An 18164-nucleotide genomic window follows, 5' to 3' on the forward strand; every position below is an offset into this window, starting at 1 on the left:
AATGTTAAGATTTCTTGTGAACATTAAGTTACACCAATCTATCATGTTTTTATATTACACTTGATATGAATCCTGTGATGTTAACTCAACTTTATTTATATTTACACACAAAGGAAACTTGACTCCTAGTGGTGATGCATAACAGTAAAGCAATGCGGATGTTTTAAGATGATTCTAGAAGTCTCTTTTTGTGTCTTCAGTGGAAACCAGCCTTCAGCTTCACAAAACAATGCTGTGAGAAGTGAAGTAGGCAAACCGTGGAATCCGGCCTTCAGATTCACAGCAAATGTTTTCAGAAGCAAAGTCACGAAGTTTGTCCTTCAGCTGTTCCCAACAGACCGAAGTAGAAAGACACGAGGGCTCACGGTGAGCCCCGCGTGGCTAACATTTATATTGCATTCTGTACTATGACATTTATCATAGTATGAAAATTATAGATATACTATGAAATTGTGACATTCTACATTATTAATTTCTTTATGGCACACTATACCATGACATTTTAATGACATACTGTACTATTACACTTTTTATGACATTTCTATGATATATCATACAAATCACTACAATTTTCTTTCGCATGTGTTATTTTTTATGATCATGTCCGAGTTCATAACGAAGCTAAATAGGCGACTGAATTTAAATTATTTTGTACATTTTTAATATTCAACATTAACCTGATAATGAGAACAACGTTCCTACCGGAGAGCTTCAGAGAGGACGTCGTCTCAGACTCGATGTGCTAGTGTTTATTTACTGGACGATGGATTAAGGATACTCTGATTCTAACATGTCAGGGAAACTGTAGAGAAACAATCACGTGGTATTTAAAGTGCAACTAAAAACTAAAAGATGAAATGACACATTGCTCTTTCAAATAAAATGTAAAAATGTATAAGCCAAAAAACAGTGGTAGACAGTAAATCAGAGATACATTTACAAAACCAACCAGTTATTCTTCTTCCTTGAAATCTCTTCTCTTAAGAAACTTCGGAAAAAGCAAAAATCTCTTTTCCGTGTTGCTCGTGAAGGTTTGCTCTACAACCATCAAATACCAGTGGACGTGTTCTGCCCTGCGGCCTCAAGGGGCAGTAATGAGACCATTACATCATCGTTACACACATTAAATTGATTCTTTTAGTATTTCTACATGCACTTCCGGAGCTGGTTCCCACGCACAAGCACAAGTCGATAAAACAAATGACACGAGACGGGTTTAATGCATATACTGTGAACTTTATCTTCCAACAAAAGGTATCGCAACAACTAAATAGTTCCTAACTTTACAAATCTCTCAATTTACTTTTTTTTCCTCTTTTTTTCAAAATTTTACTCTTTTTTTAATTTTTTCCCTCCTCCAGAACATCGTTGACATCTAGAAAGAAATGACACGGTTAAGAGTATTTCATGGCAACATTTAATGTCTGCAACTCAGCACACACTTCCTGATGTTAGGAGTAAAGAGCAATAACCTTCATTCAATATAACTTGATGTAGAGATCTGCTAAACCTTTTGGGACTGGGGGAGAGCTGAGCACAGGGGAGCTTTCTACAGCAGGACATTCGTTTAATTGATTAACTGCAGTTATGTTCTGCGCTACCGAAGGTAACCCGGTCCAATCTTAACCAACAGCTGCTTTAATTAAGTCAGCATGAGTAGTAACTGTACTGCATGTGTTGCAAGGATTCATTCACCGCTGACGATAAATGGAGGAAGAGAAGTTGTTGCTGACCTGAAAGGACTCTTCACTTCTTAGGAGAGCATTCCTTCGCCTGGTGAGCCTGCAGGACGGCGATCGCCTCGTCCACCTGACCGGAGGACGGGACAAAGAAGATGCAATAATCCAGCGACACCAGTCTCACCATCCATACCACTCAACGCACTTATTGTTCTAGTCACCTTTGCTCTGCCAGGTGACAGCTGTGCTGTAATGATTCAGGGCTCATCACTGTGGGTTTGCTGACACACAGTTTTTAAAGGACTTAATGAACTGACAAAGTACATGTAGTCGGACACAAACAGCAGTTTTAACAGCTTTTGACTCGTTTATCGGGGAAAATATCCGCACCGACGAGCATACGAGTTGATTTGCATACATAGGTCACACACATGGCCTTAAACAGATCAAGTATAAGGTCGCTTCCTGAACAGATTTAATGATCAGCAGATGTTGTTTTAAGTAGTTTGGCTTTTGAGATCATGTTATATTATCATGTACAATCCTGCGGTTGGTTGGTTTGCTTTCACACCACAAAACAAACTGCACCAGAGTCCGTTAGGAAGCGAACAGAGTTCGAGCTTTTCCAGCAGACTTTGCACAGTTTGACTCTGGAGACGGTGCAAAAGTGATGAAACAAGAGCAAATAAATAATGTAAATAAAATTCTCTCTTTCTTGCGGGAGGTGGGCTATGATGGGGTAAACACTCGTCTCTGACCTGACCCCGAGACGCTAATCAGCACGACTCGGTACCAGCAACTGTATAATAGCAAGACAAAAGAAAGCAACACCTCATACCTTAGAGTGCAGGGACTCGGGGGTCTCCAGCATGTGCAGCAGCTCAGAGTTGTCGATCTCCAGCAGCATGCCGGTGATTTTTCCAGCCAGGTTTGGGTGAAGGGAGTGGATCACCGGGTACAATCGCTCCCCTACGCATCACAAGCAGGGAGACAGGATTAACCACCGAGTTCCTTCAATGGACAATACAGAGAAGGAGCAGAACTGAACGGTGGCCCACCGAGAAGCTGTTTCTGATCCATGAGTGGAGCTGCAGCCAACATCGAGGTGGTGAGGGGCTCGTGGCCTTGAACGCGCACCGGTGGCTCCATCACAGGAGCAGGAAAAACCTGAGGAGCGGAACAGTGAAAACTGAAGAAAGGCTACACGGCGGTGATCAGTATTTCATTCCTGGTCCTGGTGCAGTGCAGACGACAGTACCTGTATTCTTGTCATGGGTGCAGGAACAGTAAGGACCTGCTGGACGTTCCTCACTGCAGGCGAGTACTTGTACTGGCCGCTCCTGGTCATACCGGGCACGTCCGTACGGCCTCCTACAGTCTGCGTGGCAATGTTATCTAAATAAAGACGTCACACGCGTCAGAAGTTACCGTCCACACGGCCGGAGTTCCTCCTGTTGTCATACTTACTCGTCTTCTGCGAGGAGCTGATGATGCGTGGAGCCTGGGTGGAGGCCTGTCTGACCGTAGCGATGGGGGTCGAACCACGTCGGGGAACAGCGGGAGCAACAAACTGGGTCGAGTAAGGGCCTGAAGAAAAGGACGTGCGACATTTACACACATTGCATTCATCCGTGCTGTATATTCATGTGAACACATAACTAATGACGGACTCACCCTGCAGTCTGGGGGGTTGTCCTGTCCAGCGAGGAACTGGCCTCATGTTGCTGACGGCATTGTGGTTGTAGAAGGAGCGAGTTGGAGGCTGCGAGAATACATCATGTTAAATATTACAGGTCAACCTCTGGATCACAGCTAATTTAAGCTTTGTAATTATTGAACAGATACATCAGACACAGCAAAGCACCCATCACACCAGCAGCATCCTTAATTAACTGTAAAGTTCAGTGAAGTTCGTCTTTATCTATTTCTCTAGGGGAGGGGGGGGAGGGGCATTTTAACATGATCTACCCTGCTCAGAGATTTTAATATTATCACATGTAATGATTGTTTTATAACGAGTAATAATTACAGCTGCCATTACTTCATTAGCTCTCCTGTAATTTAAATTCCGTTTTTTTTTCCCGCAGGAAGAGCTGCTTGTCCGTCTACAGCACGTTATTAATCCAGTGTGAAATCTATTTTTAATCTGATGCTAACACTAACAAACGAGAGAGGGAAACACTGATGTATGTACGGATGTTCTCTGTTGGCTCGTCCTGCTGAAAACATCCATTATATCCGGAGGGTTAAAATGACGTCCTGAACGATGAACTACATGACGAGGAGCACCAGCGAGCGTCGTCTTCACCTCCTCCTCCTCCTCCTCCTGTCACGTTAATCCCGTCTCAGGCTGCTGATTATTTTAGTAATCGATTAATAGACGTATGGAACAAGAAATAATTTTGCTTTATTATTAAAGAGCAAAACCTTATATACAAAAAGGAGAAAATAAGACTCTTAAAGTGAACAACTAATTGGTTTCCCTAGAAAAAAAAACTTGCTCAAATTGCATACAATAATATTATCTGACAAAACTGAATGTATTTAGTGCATTTAAGTGACGTATTAGATTCTGGGTGTAAAAAAATAACTTTTTCTAAAATGCAAATTCAGCTCGTAATCAAGAGGTTGGTCATCCATTAAAGAGACTTCATTTTAGAGTTGTGTTTTGCTGCCACATTGTGGTTGGTTTGACTTAAATTTTCATCTTTTAAACTCTACTTTAAATTCAGACATTTATATAAGTGAGCGCATCACGACTAGACATTTATTTTGGATGCATAAATCTATTACTGACAATCAAAAAGCCTTTTTCAGGATAATGAAGATCAGATTCCCTCTCTATCGCTGGTCAAACCTCCGTACCTGAGGAACCGTCATGTAGTACCCGGCCTGCTGGTACGAGTCGATGATGGGACTCGTCATGGTCCTCAGGGTAGCGAGTCTCTGCATGTACTTGTTGGTGAGGATGGCCTTACGCTCCTCCCTCCGCTGAGCCAGAGCCACGTACAGAGGCTTGGTAGCGACGATCCTCCCGTTCATCTCCGTCACGGCTTTCGTCGCTTCCTCGGGTGAAGAGAAACAGACGAAGCCGAAGCCTTTGCTTTGGGAGCCGTCCGTCATCACCTGCAGCCAACGAGGAAACCATTAAAGTACTCCAACACCGGAGCTGCAGATCTGAGACTCGAGTAACTTCAGGCTTTCATCGCCTTCAAGTCTCGAGTCTCTTGACTTGAGGGCAAAAAAAAAAAGGCTGCGATTCATTATGAGACCCACAGATATGGAAAACTGAAGTTTGGTCTTTTTGGAGTTCTGCTAAACTATTGTGAATAATTAAAGGTTACATTAACAGTTTTATGTAGACAGAATATTTTCAACTTTCAATATTACTGCGCATTGATACAGTCAGATGAATCTGAACTCTTTTTAGTTAGAACGTGCTTTTAAAAACAGCAGTCTAATATAAAAATCTGCATCTTCTCGAGAGCAGCATCTGAGTGAGCCACTAAAGTACAATAACATGTGTTCTACAAAGATAAGGCTTTCACACAGCAGCTCTGAGACTGAATTAGCCTCGCGGCTAACTGACCTCTCCGTACTCACAGCTCTTCTACTCTTACTCTGTTTAAGTCACTGCATCTCGAAGTATCGTACATCTACGAGGCGGAGAGTCCTCGATACTGAGAGGATACATTCTGAGGAGAGTGTCCCTTTAAAGTATTATTGGGCATTGACACTACCTGTTATGTGTGTGTGTGTGTGTGTTCTCTCGTTACCTTGGCACTGGTGATGGTGCCATAAGGAGCAAACTCCTTCCGGAGTCTCTCGTCGTCGATGCCATCGTCCAAGTTCTTCACGTACAGGTTCACCCCCTGGAATCAGAGACGGGGGAAGAAATGCAACCGTTTCCTCCGTCCTTTTCATATGCAGTTTAACTTTTCATTACATTTCACAAAGTCCACATCTGACTTTGTGAGTTTACTCATGTCACCCGTCTGCATTAAATGTCTACATAAATGTTTTCCTGCATGTTGAAATGTTTATCATTATTTCTTCAAATATTAACTATTAAACCAAATAATACAAAATAAACACAACTCTAGAATGTCTTCAGACGTTCACCTGGTAGCGCTGGATGCGATCCTGTTTGATCTGGTCAAACCTGCGCTTCAGTTCTCCCTGACGCTCCAGACGCTTCTGAGCCCGACCGACGTAGAGGATCTTCCCGCTCATGTCCTTCCCGTTCATTTCATCAACGGCCTGAGAAACAAGGGCAGCATCAACGTGTACCTTTGTTTATCTACAGTACTGAACAATACGGACTCTAATATAAGTGAGTATGTGTGTTGTTGTTGCACCTACAGTTTACATGAATTATTAATAATCATAGGACATTAGTATTTAGACATTTAGCATGAAGTAGTTATGTTAACATGCTACAGTGCTGCTAACATGTAAACTAACAGTTATATAACATATTATACGCTATATTTCATGAGCGGGAGCAGAAAGACGGCGTGCCAAATAAAAACCGGATAAAGAGCAACACCAACACCACACTACAGGTGAACACATGGCTCATTGTTCTCTGTTGATGCACTTTGTTGTCTGTAAACTATAAATCAAAGCTGCCGTAATGTCACTATAATGAGTCTGGGTGCACACACTACCTTCTGAGCGTCCTCGTGGTTAGCGTAGTTTACGAAGCCAAATCCTCGTGAGCGTCCCCTCTCATCCTTCATCACCCGCACACTGAGAGTCCTCCCTGAGAGTTTGAGCACAAAACAGCCTCTAACTTATAACCAAAGTGTTAAAATGTGTCTGTAATCGCGCTACGGCGCCAAGCGCGAGCATGAACAAAGCTTTATACAACATGTAATACCAGCCACCACAGGCCCAGCCGCCACAGGCCCAGCATGCCCCCGGACAGCCCTAAAAGGTCCATGGTCCACCCACCACAGTCTCCCAAGATCCCCTGGGAATCACTGCTGTGGCATTCAATCCATCACAGAGAAGTTCCCCAAACTGAGCAGGAGAGCAACACACAAAGACTAACAAAAATGTGCTTTCTCACCAAATGCCGTAAAGATTTCCTTGAGTTTCTCGTCGGTGTAGTCTTCACCAAAGTTTTTGATGTAGACGTTGGTGAACTTCATGGCTTTGGTGCCAAACTCCATCTCTCTCTCCTTCCGGGACTTAAAGTGTCCGACAAAGCTGCAGACAGAATCAAACCCACCGCCGAGGGGACAATAAAGACGGGACAGTTTGTAAAAGTTAGTCTCTGGCTTCAGCACACAGCATCAAAAAGGCCGTTAATGAGGACAAACATCAAGAACACAACATCAACAACATTTGTTTGACAAAAATGATTATTTCTGTAAATATTGTTGTCAGATGACAACATTTAAGAACAAATATGAATGTTTCTCCTCCGATCATGAATGAGAAACCTTCGCTGTATAGACATCATCACTTTCTGATCTTACTTTGTCTCTTTAGTCCTAAAATCACAACACACACACAAAGACAACAGACCTACACACAGATCCTACTCATTCACTGACCTAAGCAGGGACAACTGACATGTTTCCCCCAGAAAATGGGCCTTTGTGTTGACAATGCCAGATTCCAAATGTTTACCTGTCTTTTCACTGAGCAAGAAAACATGGAGAAGTCATCCAGCGTTAATTTACAGCTTATATATATATATATATATATATATATACATGTTCTGCACTACTCTTTGCCTCAACGTACTCGTCTTACCAACCTATTGAGATTGTTTTTAGTTTACTCACACTTTCCTATCATTCAGCAGCATCCCGTTCATGGTGCCGATGGCCCGGTTTGCAGCCTCGTGGGTCTCAAAGTGAACAAATCCATAACCTTTGGAGCCTCTCTCGTCACAAACGACCTACGAAGACAAACATGCAAATTACATCTCACATTTTGAGTTAAAAATGTGTCATCTTGCACTTTTTAACAACTCCTGATACTTTTTCTGTGATTCTGACAATTTTGGAACCGGTTCTCGATTCCCATCATCACTACAGCAGCTTTGTGACGGGAGCGTTGTCTGCTTCTGGTAGTGACTGTAGCAGCAATAAAGACCCTTTTCTGTTAGTGATGATGAGGTACTTTTGTGGGCAGAGTGTAGGTGTGTTAAACATGTTAGTGCTGTTGGTCGGTTTTGTTTTGTACAGAAAAAGAATCTACGTTTTTGTCCTTGGTGGTCTGGTGTGTCTCTCCGCTGGAGTCTGAGCTGAAGGAGTTTCTAGTGGACCTGGTTGATTTCTTATGATTTCGCGAGACGGTCCGCAGAAGGCTAAACTATGAGCAACATTTTCTCTCCGTCCCTCAAAACGCTTTGCCGATACTGTCGCTCTCTAGAGCGTCGGATCACAGTTCATCATCTCAGATGTACGAGAAGTCAATTCTGGCATCTGACAACACAGCAACACCACATTTTAGATGCGTATACCTCCAGTCTTTTCCTTTGTTGTGTTAACAATATATTTTACATGTTATGGGTTTACTGCTCTGATCATCAGTTATGTTTGTGTGATTTTGTATTATTTTGCCACATCAGGGTATACTTCATATAATATGAATATTGTCATGAGAGCCTTACTCATACACATCCCAACATATCATGATGAAGACAAGTGGATCAACCACGCAGTCAGTAACCAAGAGGACGACCGAGGCCGCTTACCTTGCAGGACAGAATATTGCCAAAGGCTGAGAAGGTGTCATACAGCGCCTTGTTGTCAATCGACTCATCCATGTTCTTGATGAAGATGTTTCCCACACCGGACTTCCTGAGTCCCGGGTCACGCTGAGACCACATGATACGGATCGGCCGACCCTTGATAACGTCGTAGTTCATCGTATCCAGGGCGCACTCCGCTAAGATAATAATAATACGACAATCACAAAGTCCTTTAGTCATCAACAGCATCTTCATTACATTTGACATAAAGCAGCACTACTCATCATGCAAGACCATGTTTCTCAAAGTCAAGGATGCTTCCTTGGTAGGACGGGTCCTTCCTCGTCGAGGCAAGGCGAGGCCCTTTCTGTACATTCGGAGAGCACGCGTTGGAACAGTCTGACGAGGGTGCCGTGTGCTTAAGAGATGGGCCGGGGTTTTTTTACTTTATATATTTGGTAGGGACAGCGCACATTAATGAAACATTCGATCCACGCCTTCAACACCTCCAGAATCGACTACTGCAACAGTATTCTTTATGGCACATCATCCTAAATAAACTCCAGTACATCCAGAACTCTGCTTCTCGCCTGCTCACCCACTCCTGCGATCACCCCTGTTCTCCAGAATCTCCACTGGCTCCCCGTCCCACAACGGATCCAATACAAAGTCCTTCTCCTCACTCATAAAGCCCTCCATAATCAGGCCCCCTCCTACCTCACCGACCTGCTTCACCACCACACTCCCTCCCGTCGGCTCCGCTCCTCTGATGCCAACCTCCTGTCCCTTCCACTCAGGACCAAGCACCGGACATGGGGCGACGGAGCCTTCTCCATAGCTGCCCCCTCCCTCTGGAACTCCCTCCCCAAACACATCCGAGTCTGCACCGACCTTTCCATGTTCAAATCACAAATCAAAACCCTCCTTTTCAGAACTGCTTTTAATATAAATAAAAAACAAATGTGGGTGGAGTGATGAGGTGAAATAACTGAACGTTTACCAACATATTTTCCATTTACAATTCAGGGGACAGGAAACGCGCGGCGCACAGAGGATTGTGGGTGTTTTAGGAGCGCGTAGGATACACGCGTATCCTTCAAAGTCCCCTAAACGAAGGACTCAGTCCTCAGTAGAATTGGAACGATCGTTCGGTGGGATTCAATGTTGTAGCATCGTTGAAATTCAGTGGTTAAGGATCCTTTCCTTGACTTTGAGAAACACCCTCAGTCACATTCCACTTCCTTTTACCAAAACAGAATAATCTGATTATCGTTACCCTATCAGCTGATCCATTTGGAGTCTCATCCCCACAAAATCATGACAACATAAAACCTTTTCTACATTTGATTTATCTTTTAATCCTTGTTTTAGGCCCATGCCTATTTCTAGACCATTGCAGCGGATCCACAGTGGGTGACACGGTCCAGTGTATTACTTTGAGAAACATTCAAGTGTGTCGATTTAATTTATTGCATTTTTACAAAACGGGTACGTTACCATCCGCCGGTTGCTGGAAGTTAATGTAGGCGTATCCCAGAGATCTGCGGGTGATGATGTCACGGCACACACGGATGGACATGATTGGTCCGGCAGGAGAGAACTTCTGGTAGAGCATGGCCTCCGTGACGTCGGGGTGCAGGTCGCCTACATACAGAGAGGCGAGGGGGTACGATGGTGGACTGCTGTTCATCTTGGGTGACAGCTGATTCAAGAAAGAAAGAATGTTATGAGTATTAAATGAACAAGCTGAGACACAGACTATATCCTCTGAGGAGTCAGTTTATTAGGTACACAAAGTTACATCCCATGCAAACCTCCACAAACAGCGTCGCAACAATTTCTACCTTTACAGACACACATGCCGTCTAAAATGGCGGTAACATCCACTATGAGCATCATGAGGCGAGTCAAACCGATTACCCCCCCCCCCCCCTCTACTCCGACCTTTGGAGCCTCAAATGAGGAACCAGCGACCGAAGCAGGTTTATTTTGTTGTTTTTTGCAGCCACAGCACCTGTGGAGCTAAAAGGAATAAAAAGTGAAGAATTTTTCCTCAGAAGAAAATATTTTATTGAACAAATACATTATTGAACGGTTCCCCACACACAGTTTAAACTAGGTTTTTCTGCCAATATTCAGTTAAAAAAAAAAATGCAATCGTGGGTTCAACATTAATGTTTTGTAGTCACTGATCCCTGATGATGCTTCAAGTTTGAACAACAAATCGTGTTGAAATCAATAGAAGGAACACTAGTACTGTTAGCAGCACCGGAGCTACCAGCTAACTGACGGAGGCTCAGTTAAGTTACATTATGTTTTATTCAGTAATAAATTATGAGTAATGGGTGAAGCTAACTTCTAACCTTGTGTTCAAATGTAATCTTGTGAATGTTATTATGAAGAGAAACCCGAATAAATGTTTGAAGAAGTTTTCACAGCAATATTAAATAGAGAGGGAATTATTATGGCCTGTCTACCTTCCTAATATTAGATCTAAGCAGCTTATAATGCATAACTAAAACTACTAATAAAAGAAATTTTATTTTTTTTAATCACTAACATTTTTCCTATTCATTTAAATTGTGTTTTTTAAATGCAAATAATCACTATAGATGACTTTATCAAAGTAATAACATTTAGAAATTTTTTTTTACGGTTTACACCGACTTCGGGACGGTTGAATATATTGAATATTTTTCTGGAAGGTGCTGAAAAAATAAGTGTCTAGAGCATTGTATACAACATCAAAACAACAAAACACATCTGTACTGGCTTATATGGCTCAACAATCGGCACTTGTCATCTATGGCAAAAAAAAAAAACATTCATCACATTTTTGTCAAAACCATGATATGATCCGAACCACGAGTTGCACCACAACTTGTTTATTTGGTCCATCACGTTTATTCCAACTAGTCAAACGTATTTTTATTTTTTTTTTTTTTTTAAACTGTATAAAGTTTAAATATTTAATATAAATATATTATATATTTATATTATATAAATATATATTATTATTAATAATAATATAATTTTTTAGCCAACTATGTGAACTCATAAACCATGTGTGGTTAAGAAAGTAAATATAAATAAAAAAATAAAGTATGCTAATTACCATGTCGAGAGAAGGGGCGTGGCTAAATGCTGGGGGGATGAAAAGGTTCCGCGATCTAAAAAAAAAAAAAAAAAAAAGAAAACGCCTGACACAAATCAAACATTTAACATTTCAACAAGTTATCAACTAATTCTGGCAGAACTTAAATAAAACAAATCAGGCCATGACTACAGAAAAGTGACAATATTAAAAAGGATCGTAAAAGATTAACTGACTTGCTAGCAAAAAACACTTAAGCTAGCTGAAGTTAAAACAAGCTAAACTTTAATGTCACACCTTTTCTTCGACTGCTTCACATTAAAAGTTAGCCGACATCTGCGGCAGTTGAGGCAACTCTCAATTTACAGAAAAACGATTAAAAATAGATTAAGATGAAGGTTACTTACGGCTTTCTTAAATAGCTAATGCTGTCCGGATAACTGTTACTAGTCTCAGTGTAGCGGGTCGTTTCCACATGGACGACGTGAGGTTGTTTTCGTTTAATTACGACCGTGGAACACCTGCAGCGCTCCCTCCGCGAGTAGTTGTTTCAATTAAGCTGTGAGAGGGCCAGAGAGGTTGACTGGCGTGATCATTCCGCGATGAAAAGTAGTTCCCACATATTGAGGGTTAAAAATCTTATTTTTTCTTCCTAAATAAAATCACAGCCCATCCACAATTTATCACCAAATCTCAGTGAATCCAAGCTGTCTTTATGAACTACTAAATCATATTAAATTTCCTTGTGAACAAAAAAAAGAAGACATAATTTGCCTGTTATCTTAAACGAAACTTTATTTCACTGAATGGTCTTTGACACTTTCCTATTTCTTACATGTATAGTGAAACTAGAATGGTTTTAAGATACATAAACACAAAGCTAGAATTACACCAACCATTTGTTTATCTCCATTTCGTCATTGCTTTTTTTTTTTTAGAGCTATTCTAAAATCTTCACAACCACGTGTGTGCACTGGGTAATAATAGACTGTTACAGAAGCAATTTTTTTGTAGCCATAAGACTTGTCAGTAAAAACAAAGCAAGTAGATACCCGATATACAGACAGGCTTTGTTCCACATTCACTAACTGCATTTTCATCAAGCATAATAATAAACTGACATGAAGTTTTTTTTTTTTTTTTTTTCCTCAACAGAAGATTATTTCAATTCATTGGAGTGTTGTCAGAGAAAACAGACTGTCAGCTATAATGTGGAATGGTGTCTCTCAACTACAATATGTGGAATGTAGTGGTGATAAATGGTATTGTGACACTGAGCTTCTTTCCAAAAGTGATGACTTGGGACTTTCTCCCAAATTTGCCCCCTTCAAAATAGACCTGATTTTTGAGGCGATCATTCACACCAGCTATCCTTAAAAAGCAGCGAGCTGCACCTGGGTGGAAACTGACATCAGGATGTAGCTATTTGAGTTGGTCTGGTCTCGCTCTTTCCCTTTGAGATTTCTAAAAACAACAAGCAGATGCTGCCACAGAGGCTGCAAGAGAAAGCCAGGCACAGATTTTTTTTTTGTGTTTTTTTTTGTTGGAGAAAACAACCGCTTTAAGAGGAATATTTTGCAAGCAGGGTTGATACAGTGTGGTAAGACATTTTTTTTTTCAATTAACATCAATAAAAGGTTACTTTAGGTTTTACATACAGATGATAGTCAATCTTGCAAAATACATGGAACCACATTTACGCACATACAATTTTCATTGTACTGAGATCAAGCAGCACCTGAACAGTGAGTAAAACTACAATGACAATCCATACTAAAGTTAAAAAATTAAATTAAAAAAAACAAAAAACGGAGCACTGCCTTTCCGAAAGCCTAATAATGTGGAATGTCTGAACAAATCTAACATGACAATTTAAGGGGTCCCTTAAAACTTTGAAACTGTGAATTTGTGAACATGATCAAGGAGCATTACACCAAGATGTCAGTGTCACAATACAGCCCGCCTCCTTTCTGTATGAGCCCACAGCAGAATTGCAGTTGGTTGTTAATACAGGATTGTACGTGTGCCTGGAAATTCAAACACAAACGCACAAAAAAAAAAAAATACGTTTTTGGGTTGTGAACGCCTACCATCACAGTGTTTGGTGGAAATCAACTGCCAGTATAATTACCATACAATAAAACCTGTAAATATCATGATGAGGAATCACAAATAAGAAAGTAACAAAAAAAAATAAAAAGCACAACAAACTAGCTGGGACAAAGGGATTTGGAAGGACGATTAGAATTCACAACCCCCCCCCTCCCACCCCCAGACCGCACACACACACACTGTCATACCCTTTCACACTTGCTCTCTCACTACATACATACACACACACACACACACACACACACACCGCCAACAAAAACAACAGCAACATGGACTCACTAATCAATACAACATGTTTCCACAAAGTGACTGAATCTGCTAACTGAAAATCACCCTGTCACCTCACAGAGAACTGAGAGGGGTAAACTAGTTGGTCAGGAGCAATTCAGGCTGCTTGTCATACAGAAGTGGGAGGAGCTGATGGAGTGGAGGGGGATGTATATAAGCTGTCTGTGTTTAAGATAAGAGTGTAGGTGGATTAACAGTGCAATTCCATTAGTTTTCCCCATCTCCGGTCTCTGCCTCATCTGCCTGGTTTTCTGATGTCCACAGCTGGGAACAGAGACAGGGAGACGTTATAGTTTATAGTGTATACTTTGAGTGAAACACCGGGATCAATCAGGAGGGGGAAAGAAAAACAGCCTGGGGCCGAAAACTCACGGTCAGGTTGTCCCTTAGTAGTTGCATGATCAGGGTGCTGTCTTTGTAAGAATCCTCGTTCAAAGTGTCGAGTTCAGCGATGGCGTCATCAAATGCCTGAAATACAAAGATTGCAAATTGTTATTTAAATTTAAATAATCCAGCAGCATCCTGTAAACACTGTGTGGCATCGACTATGCAAAACAGAACATTTCTTTGAGCTAGTCAGCACTGAAAGATAAATAGCTCAAAATAACCGTACAAGGTTAATTTATTGTCATTGTACAACACAGGGTTGCACAATGAAATGCAGTTCGTAGTGCCAAAAAGAAAAACCACACTAAAGCTGCTCTGAATCCTGGTTGTACGGCAGCTGATACTTGTCGAACAGGCTGTGGCTGGATGAGTATTATCTTCGCAGGCACCTCTTCTCACCGATATCACTGATGCTCGGTAGGTAGATAAATACCAATGATGAAAATGTACCCATGGTTTCTGGCTATTTATGATGTTTGTGTTCAATTCAAATTACAGTTAACCTGTTAACGGTTTCAAAACTATAACATTAGGCTTCAGTTCATACCCCCTTAGCCAGAGCGCAAGCCTGGTCCGGGTTGTTGAGGATTTCATAGTAGAAGACTGAGAAGTTGAGGGCCAGGCCGAGCCGGATTGGGTGTGTTGGCTGCATCTCCCCCTTGCTGATGTCAAAAGCTTGCTGGTACGCCTCCTGGGAATTGTCCACTGTAGCTTTAGGCAGAAAAGGGTGAACAAAAAATTAGCCTTCACTAAAACACATTTTAAAGCAGTATGTTTTGGGCCACCTGGGGGCAGCACAACAAGCAAAAAACAATGGCATACTGTATTGTCAGACAGGGAGAAACACCATAATTTATTTGGAGTAATCTTTGTGTCTGCCTAACCTCCCTTTAGCTTTGTTTCAGTCACTACTATGTCCTGAGGAAAGTATGTCTCTGTAGGTGCTGAATGCTCCACTGTGTTCACTATATGTGGCCCAACTTAGACAGCTTGCCCTCTGTATGTCAACAACTGTCTGCCGTTGCTGGAAACAAAGTGGATAAGAGTTGTTGTGAGAGGGAATCAAACAATAAATTGTTGGGCTACGCAGATCTGAGAAGGACTACATAGTAATGCTCTGTGGGACCCTTTCTGGGACCCTTTTTGACCCATTGTTATTATATAATATTCATTAATGCAGCTTTAAGTACATTGTTACAGCACATATTCATAATATTGATCATGTCCTCACTTACTCTTCTTAGTATCCCCAGATGCAACCTCAGACAGGTATCTATAATAGTCGCCTTTCATTTTCAGATAGAACACCTTGCTCTCAGCAGCAGTTGCATTGCTAATGAGAAAGTTGTCCAGTAGCCCCTGAAAACAACAATTAAACAGCTCAGTTGTGTGTTAATCAGGCTAAATGACACACAAGCACTATCTTTACAAGTGTATGAATTTGGGTCTGTTTGTATTCGCCAAAAAATAAAAGAAATCCCTTACGAGCACATCGTGGCAGATTTCCTGCAGCTCAGCTTCAATCTTCTCCCGGTATTCACGTGCCATCTGCTGCTTTTTGTCGTTGCCCTCGGTCTTCTGCTCGATGCTGGAGATGACTCGCCAGGATGAGCGGCGTGCTCCCACCACGTTCTTGTAGGCGACAGAGAGAAGGTTGCGCTCCTCGTTTGACAGCTCGGCACCTTGCTCCGTCACCGACTTCATGGCTGCAGCCATGTCATCGTAGCGCTCAGCCTGCTCAGCGAGCTTGGCCTTCTGTACCAGGTCGTTCTTATCCATTTTCTAAACTGGGGGAGGGAAAAATAAATACAAATAGTACAGGTTATGTGCAGTTAAATCAAAAGACAAGATAGCTCTCACATTGTCCATTCAGTGGACATTTCTGTGTTTGTACATCAAGAGTCAAGAACTGATTTTATTTTTGACCTGGCAGACCAGGAAACCCTGCATCCAATGGAAAGTGAGGATAAGCAGTGCGAACTGGGCCCATTAGCAAGTGGGTCAACCACACAACCATCACTAGCTAATGTTAGCTGCTAGCTGCCGTTACCGTCAGATTGATAGCGTTCGTCAATCCTTTCTCGTCTCTAACCACCGTCATTAACCTAATTACGATTGAATCAACAGTCTTAGCGTTTTACGATGATACCAAATGTGATACACACACGGGTTCCTGGCTTGAGGAACGAGGTTTTTAATGCCCTCCCCTTATGTTCCTAGCATGGTCTATTTCGACTAACTTGATGTCAACGGTTAGCTTTGGTAAACGCGATTGATCCGATTCACAATTTTGTTTTGCTCCCATTTACATTAGCGACCTAACAGGATTAGATCACGTTATATTGTTGCTAATCTGTCGTTATTTGTGAATGGAGTGGCTAACAGTTAGCTAAGCTAGCGTCGTCTAATGTAGCTAGATAACGGTTAGTAGGCCAGCGTGACCAACGGCTGACTTTCGTTTGTTAAAATATATAAAATAAATACACGGTTAGGGGGTTGGCAATCCATTTTTAAAATACAATGAACAGAATATAAAAACATTCTACTGCAATGTCTGAACGTTGCTTTTGGCGTTTTAATTCATTTTCTAACAGCTGTATATCACGGCCCGCCCAGGCTGAACGAGCCTGTCAGAACAAAAAGTGTCATGGAATCCGTCCGCCCGTTAGCTCGCGAGCGTTAGCTGCTAGCTCGCTAGCGTTAGCAGCTAGCTAGCGCGCGCTAACCCACTTGCCTTTCAACAAACCCCCGCGAGCTTGGTCCGTTATCGTGACGGCTTCAACCCGGACACGATGAAACGGCTATTCTAAGATTGAGCTCCTCGTGTAAATATATAGTATTCTAATGCGCTCTGTATAAGTACGACGTTATTACACTTACAATATTGGTGACTTTAAGTCCTGCTTTTTTTTTCCTCTCTCGCTCTCGCGCGCTCTCTCTCTCTCGTTCTCTCTGGTCAATTCAGCCTCCGTCCTCCGTGTCGTCGTTCAGGGCAGTAATTACCACTTCCGCTTCACAGCCACTTCTGTTTCCTCGTTGCTCACCACACATCTGCCTTACATAATGCAGCCACTGCTATAGGCTGAAATAAGATCATTAATATATAACATAGATACTCAACAGCTCACATATTGTGTGTGCTTACATCACATTCTCATAATCTGTTTTGGATTGAGATGGTTACATGAGGATTTTTATTTATTTATTCAAATGTATTGAAAGCAAAGAATGCATATTGTTTATTGTTTGGTTGCATCTTTGCACTACTGTTTAGTTAGTTAATTTAATATTCTATTTCGTTGTATATATTGTGCATTTTTACATCTAATATGTTTACTCTGTTATTCTTATTGTATACATTGTGCATTTGATATTTCATATTTTTACTGTTATTCTTATTGTATATTGTGCACTTTATATTTCATATTTTTACTCTGTTATTTTATTTACCTGTACCATAATTGCTGCTGTAGCAAAAAAAATGTCCCCTTGCGGGATTAATAAAGTAACTATCTATCTATTAATTAATAAAGTAACTATCTATCTGTCTATTAATTAATAAAGTAACTATCTGTCTATTAATTAATAAAGTAACTATCTATCTGTCTATTAATTAATAAAGTAACTATCTATCTGTCTATTAATTAATAAAGTAACTATCTGTCTATTAATTAATAAAGTAACTATCTATGTCTATTAATTAATAAAGTAACTATCTATCTGTCTGTCTGTCTTGTCTTAATGTAGCTGCTTTAAACTCGTACAACATTGACATTATCCCTTTCTATCATTCTGCTTCAACACGAGAGCCTTCTGCATTTAAACACATTATAAAACTATATAAACAATTTTGGGCAGGACATTGGAAGCCTCCTATTGGTTGTAATCGTGT

At 41.3% G+C, this 18164-nt stretch overlaps 2 protein-coding genes across 2 annotated transcripts; both read right to left on the reverse strand.

Moving 5' to 3' along the window:
- Positions 1 to 1101: 1101 nt before the first annotated feature.
- On the reverse strand, positions 1102 to 12125 carry pabpc1l (poly(A) binding protein, cytoplasmic 1-like). The gene is made up of 16 exons (XM_076100533.1): positions 11507 to 12125; positions 9889 to 10093; positions 8395 to 8588; positions 7478 to 7593; positions 6754 to 6893; positions 6350 to 6444; positions 5802 to 5939; positions 5456 to 5551; positions 4545 to 4805; positions 3354 to 3441; positions 3147 to 3266; positions 2938 to 3074; positions 2738 to 2846; positions 2518 to 2648; positions 1734 to 1809; positions 1102 to 1375 (listed from the first exon to the last, which is right to left on the reverse strand). The coding sequence occupies exons 1-15, from the start codon at positions 11507 to 11509 to the stop codon at positions 1747 to 1749; spliced, it is 1896 nt and encodes a 631-aa protein (XP_075956648.1). The 5' UTR covers positions 11510 to 12125; the 3' UTR covers positions 1102 to 1375; positions 1734 to 1746.
- Positions 12126 to 12262: 137 nt separating this feature from the next.
- Positions 12263 to 17308, reverse strand: LOC142959295 (14-3-3 protein beta/alpha-1-like). Its single transcript, XM_076100543.1, has 6 exons — positions 17153 to 17308; positions 15758 to 16059; positions 15508 to 15631; positions 14820 to 14983; positions 14258 to 14353; positions 12263 to 14149 (listed from the first exon to the last, which is right to left on the reverse strand). Exons 2-6 carry the CDS (start codon positions 16049 to 16051, stop codon positions 14093 to 14095), a joined length of 735 nt encoding a protein of 244 aa, XP_075956658.1. The 5' UTR covers positions 16052 to 16059; positions 17153 to 17308; the 3' UTR covers positions 12263 to 14092.
- Positions 17309 to 18164: the final 856 nt, after the last annotated feature.

The sequence above is a fragment of the Anarhichas minor genome, unplaced genomic scaffold (assembly GCF_050575085.1).
Source record: "Anarhichas minor isolate MPS153535 unplaced genomic scaffold, ASM5057508v1 ptg000003l, whole genome shotgun sequence".
Taxonomy (NCBI): domain Eukaryota; kingdom Metazoa; phylum Chordata; class Actinopteri; order Perciformes; family Anarhichadidae; genus Anarhichas; species Anarhichas minor.